General features: G+C 49.4%; 1 protein-coding gene across 1 annotated transcript; it reads left to right on the top strand.

Annotated features, from left to right (window-relative positions):
- Nucleotides 1–3,246: 3,246 nt before the first annotated feature.
- Nucleotides 3,247–5,163, top strand: mafaa (MAF bZIP transcription factor Aa). The gene has a single exon (XM_078258103.1). It carries the CDS (start codon nucleotides 3,818–3,820, stop codon nucleotides 4,769–4,771), a length of 954 nt encoding a protein of 317 aa, XP_078114229.1. The 5' UTR covers nucleotides 3,247–3,817; the 3' UTR covers nucleotides 4,772–5,163.
- Nucleotides 5,164–5,524: the final 361 nt, after the last annotated feature.

Here is a 5,524-nt window from a genome sequence, read left to right as displayed (position 1 = left end):
ATGCCTCAAGCCCTCGGCCGCAGACACTCCCCTTCCCCTGACAATGAATGGACCACAGCAGATCTTCTTAAAGGTGCCGTTTCAATGCAGACTGCTTAGCTTGGCGTTCGAGGGCCAGCTCCTGCTTATTTGATTAAAAAAAAAAAGACCCCCTCTTTATGACTTAGCGCACCTAAACTTAAAATACCTCGATATGATTTCCGTCCCTTCGTCTCTACACTCTTCTTTTCATCCTCGCCAGCAGATTTGAGGAAGGGGGGGTGGGCGCGTATTTCATGGCCATTTCGGACTGGATGTTAAGCTCAGCAGCTGTGCAAGGTTTTCCTGTTCACATCTGACCAACTTAAACTTACTGCCACCTGTTTTTTCCCCCCTCAGATAGGCATTTTGTTCCGCAGATATATCACTCATATATCGGTGGGTGGATGGGACTCCGGGGGGGGGGCGCTGCTGAAAAGGCTAAACGGGTCAGGTGCAGCGGTGTCCCATGATACCATCAACATCCTGCTCAAGCTTCCGCTCCAATCCATACCTCTGTCCTTCTCCCTATCTCTCTCCCCCTCTCTCTCTCCCCCTCTCTCTCTCTGTCTCTCTCTCTCTCTATGTCTCTCTGTCTCTTTGTCTCTCTCTCTGTCTCTCTCTGTCTCTCTCTCTCTCTCTCTGTCTCCCTCTCTCTCTGTCTCCCTCTCTATCTCTCTCTCTCTGTCTCCCTCTCTCTCTCTCTCTCTCTCTCTGTCTCCCTCTCTCTCTGTCTCCCTCTCTATCTCTCTCTCTCTGTCTCCCTCTCTATCTCTCTCTCTCTGTCTCCCTCTCTGTCTATCTCCCTCTCTCTCTCTCATCAATCTCTCTCTCCCCCTCCCTCTTTCTCTTACTCTCTCTCTCCCTCCCCTCTCTCTCTCTCTCTCCGTCTCCCTCTCTCTTTCTCTTTCTTTCTCTCTCTCTCTCTCCATCTCTCTCATCTCTTCATATCTCTCTCTCCCTCTCTATCTTTGTCTCTCTCTCTCTCATCTCTCTTTCTCTCTCATCTCTTCATCTCTCTCTCTCTCCCCCATCTCCCTCTCTTTCTCTCTCTCTCTCTCTCCATCTCTCTCATCTCTTCATCTCTCTCTCTCTCCCCCATCTCCCCCTCTCTCTCTCGCTATCTCTCTCTCTCTCTCTCTATATATATATATATATCCAGAACAAAATACCTATGTGTCCAGAATGGAGACGCGCGCGGCGGAGCTTAATTATCCGTCGATCCGCGGAGATGAGACGGGATGCAATCTGTGGTTAATTGCTAATGAAAAGCCTGTAGACCACTGCCAGGACTATCCAATCATACTTAACCCGCGCGCAGCCACAGCGCGGCCTCCTCAGCCTCGCGGAAATGCGGATTGATTTTTGGCAGAAGGGGCGCGCGGCCTTCAATCGATCCGCATTGATAGATCTGGTAGTTTGTGGTGTCAGAAGCCTCCTCGGGCTTCCTCTCAGAGACCTAAATGAGGCCGATAGATACATTAAGCTGTTTTTAATAAAGCTAATAAGGCACAATGTGGTTTATTTTTTAAGCCACATTTAATCTTTCGCCTTAATACATTCACATTAATAACACAGTCGATGTTTTTCAGCTGCAGTAGGCTAGTTCATCTTTAACAAGTTTAAAACATATTTGTATATATTTGCTGTAGCCTACATAGTTGTATTATTGTACTGTACAGTAGCCTACCACATTAGTGACAGCTATTCCTTTTCATGTCATGCATATTTGGCCAATTAACTTGGTTTAATTATTATTTATTTATTTTTTAAGATTATTTTTGGGGGCTTTTCCGCCTTTAATGGACAGGACAGCTAGGTGAGAGGGGGGGGAGAGACACGCAGGAAATCGTCACAGGTCGGAGTCGAACCCCGGACCTCTGCGTCGAGGCATAAACCTCTAAACATATGTGCGCCTGCTCTACCAACTGAACCAACCCGGCCACGATCATGGTTTAATTTGACCTCAGTGGTTCCTTTTTTTTTAAGGGGTCAACTGTGTACATTTGATTGAATTGGTTGGTCATATAATCCAGAACATATTACTGCAAAAAAAGAAATATATATATATATTTTTTTTTTTAAATAACCTGGATTTATGTAACTTTCTGAAAATGTTTCCTTACATACGTTAAATATTGCATGAGCTTATGCTAAGTATATAATACTTTAATTTGCTGTACAACTTTTTTACAATGTGTGGACCATGATAACATGGATGATTAAAAACAGAATTGGAAAAAAAGATTAAAAAGGGTTTCAAGTTGCATAAGATTCTAAAATATATTCAGTTCTAAGTCCCTATGAATTGATTCAGTGATAAATACCATACATGAACAGCCTGGGAGTCATTTTCTTTCCTTGGGGTGTAAACATAAACACATCCTTATTACATAACTGACACGCAGTTCTGAAACGGTGAAAACTCTTTCTCTGATTCCGAGTAAACGTTTCTTTCTCTGGGTAAACCACCGGAGCTCTCATCTTACTCGCCGCTCGGGCCGTGCAGTAGCATGTGCTCGGTCACTAGAGGGGGGGATCTGCTGCACCTGTTCTCCCTTGCCTGCGCGCTCCCCTTCGGCTCCGCTCGGCTCCGCTCGGACGGCCGGTGCCCGAGTGGAGCCTTTGCTATAGGATAATGCAAATGCTGTGATCTCCTCCCATTGGCCCGCCACACCTCTGTGTAGGAGGGTCGCGGGCCACGCTGTCTTTATAAGAGCACATTTGCCTCGCAGCGTCTCAGTGATACTTTCTGCCTTGCACCGTGAAGCTCTTAGAAAACAATTAGTAAGGGGGGCCGTTAGAGAGAAAACTAACTGGAATGTATCACCTCTTGAATAACATTAAACACATCAACACGTGAGGTCAACAGCGCGCCCCGGTGAGGGGGGACAGGACAGTGGGGACCGAAGCTGTCACTAATCCGCTGCTTGAATACAATATCTGGACCGAGCACAACAACAGGGGGACCACACTCTCCTGTCTCTCAAAGTAGGAGCACTACCTGCAACTTCTGATTCATATCAGATGCATGTGAACTTTGAAAACTTATGTCATTCCATTTTATTCAGTTTTTTTTTTTTTTTGGATTCCTGGGACTTTTTTTCTGGCACACTTTTTACGCACGCCTGTCGCACACTGTGTGGTGTGATCTGATTGTGTGAGAAACTTTCAATCCGGTGCCATGCTGCAGTGATTTCAGCCCCCCCCCCCCCCCCCCCCCCCCTCTGCTCGGGGACTTCATGATCAAGTTGTAGCCTATAAAAAGCGGGAGGGCGAAGAAGGATGCTTGGAAAATATTTATAACAACACACCGAGCGGAGGAGACAGAGTCTGTTCGCGTTAGTCGACCGAGCAGAAACCGAGGACAGTAAATCACAAGGAGGCAAGTAGGGGCTGCAGAGGTGACCGAGGACAAGACAGGTTGGTGTCTCCAAATTCACCGCGCGCTCGAGTTTCAGCCGCCCCCGGGGGCTCCTCCTGGTATTAAAGCAGCGTGCATTTGACCTGGGATACGTTGTCAACAAGAGCAGCGAGCGGAGGCATACTGGCAGTTGTACAAGTTCATGTACATGCATACGTATATTCACGCCACTATTTATAGAAGTTGGGACGAGCAGCCTTAATAAGTTTCTCCTCCCACCCGCCGGACCTGCAGCAGCTCTGTGCACGTTTCTATATATATATACACACACATACACACACCGTACAGGCTGCTATTACTCTTCGCAATCTGTATCCGAGAGGGCAGCCCGCCGTCGGTTTGGCTGTGAGGGCAGGAGTCGTCGCATGGACTGACATGGCTACCGACCTGGCCATGAGCGCGGAGCTGCCGAACAGCCCTCTGGCAATCGAGTACGTCAACGACTTTGACCTCATGAAGTTCGAGGTGAAGAAGGAGCCTCCGGAGGCCGAGCGATACTGCCACCGCCTCCCGTCGGGCTCCCTGTCCTCCACCCCGATCAGCACCCCCTGCTCCTCCGTGCCTTCCTCGCCGAGCTTCTGCGCCCCGAGCCCGGGCGCGCAGCCCAACCAGAGCCTCACCAGCAGCGGCATCAACAGCAGCGGCGGCAGCAACAGCAGCGGTGGAGGCGGCGGCAACAACAATCACAGCGGCGGTGGCGGCGGCGCGGGCAAGCCGCAGCTGGAGGACTTGTACTGGATCCCCAGCTACCAGCACCACATCAACCCCGAGGCGCTCAACCTGACCCCGGAGGACGCGGTGGAGGCCCTCATCGGGAACGCGCACCACCACCACCACCACCACCAGGCCTACGAGGGCTTCCGCGGGCAGCAGTACGCGGTCGGGGATGACCTGTCCGCGGCCTCGGCTGCGCACCATCACCAGGGCCACCACCACCACCATCATCACCACGGCCACCACGCGCGCCTGGAGGACCGCTTCTCGGACGAGCAGCTGGTCAGCATGACGGTGCGGGAGCTGAACCGGCAGCTGCGGGGCTTCAGCAAGGAGGAGGTGATCCGCCTGAAGCAGAAGCGGCGCACCCTGAAGAACCGCGGCTATGCGCAGTCCTGCCGCTTCAAACGCGTGCAGCAGAGGCACATGCTGGAGACGGAGAAGTGCAGCCTGCAGACCCAGGTGGAGCAGCTGAAGCAGGACGTGGTGCGCCTCGCCAAGGAGAGGGATCTTTACAAGGAGAAGTACGAGAAGCTGGCCAGCCGGACCTACTCTGTCGGTGGAGCCGCGAACACGAGAGATCCGTCCGGGAAACAGGCCGAGTTCTTCATGTGAGAGACTGGACGATTTGTAGCATAGACTCTGAATTACACAATCCCACATAAACATCCTTGTTGCATTAATTTATATATATATATATATTTTTTTCTGCGTTTTTGTATTTTGTTTACAGTTATTCCCTTTGACAAAGACTTCATAACACAAGCAAACAAATACGCATTAGATGCGCACAAAAGTAATCCTTGTGAGCATTGTTGAGTCTTAAATATGTTTTGGCTAAACTTCTGTACAACGCTCACCTGTCAGGTGGGCACATGGGATCACTTAGTCTGCATAGACTTTTTCTCTGGTGCAACAGCGCCTGCAGGTCAGAAGTCTTATTGAACCGTCTGACATTTCAAATGAATGTCTTAATTCAGAGAAAGAGAGATGATTTTTGTCTTAAAAGTGGGGAAAGAAAGACTTTTTTTTTTTTTTTAAAGGATCAGATTGGACTGAAATAGAAGCAGAAAAAGCAATACCCCCCCCCCCGCCTCTCTTTTGGCTCCAGAAAGATCAACAAGACTGTTTGTGTGAAATTGAGGCGGGCTGTGATGCAGAGAAGAGACCTTTCAATATTGCAAGTCTATAGTTTCCCCATCCCTATTTGCAACCCTGCATGCAGGACATGTATGGTAACCTCCAGTCATCTCCCAGAATCCTCCCACATGTATGGAAAGCATGGCCCATGGTTCTCTTTCTTCCTCCGTCCTCCGCCATCAATAAGGCCTGGGTATGCAAAAACAGAAGAAAAAAAAAACTACAAAA

Source organism: Sander vitreus, chromosome 9 (genome assembly GCF_031162955.1).
Source record: "Sander vitreus isolate 19-12246 chromosome 9, sanVit1, whole genome shotgun sequence".
NCBI lineage: Eukaryota > Metazoa > Chordata > Actinopteri > Perciformes > Percidae > Sander > Sander vitreus.
The sequence above is the reverse complement of the archived record's forward strand: the minus strand, read 5'-3'. Positions and strand labels throughout refer to the sequence as shown.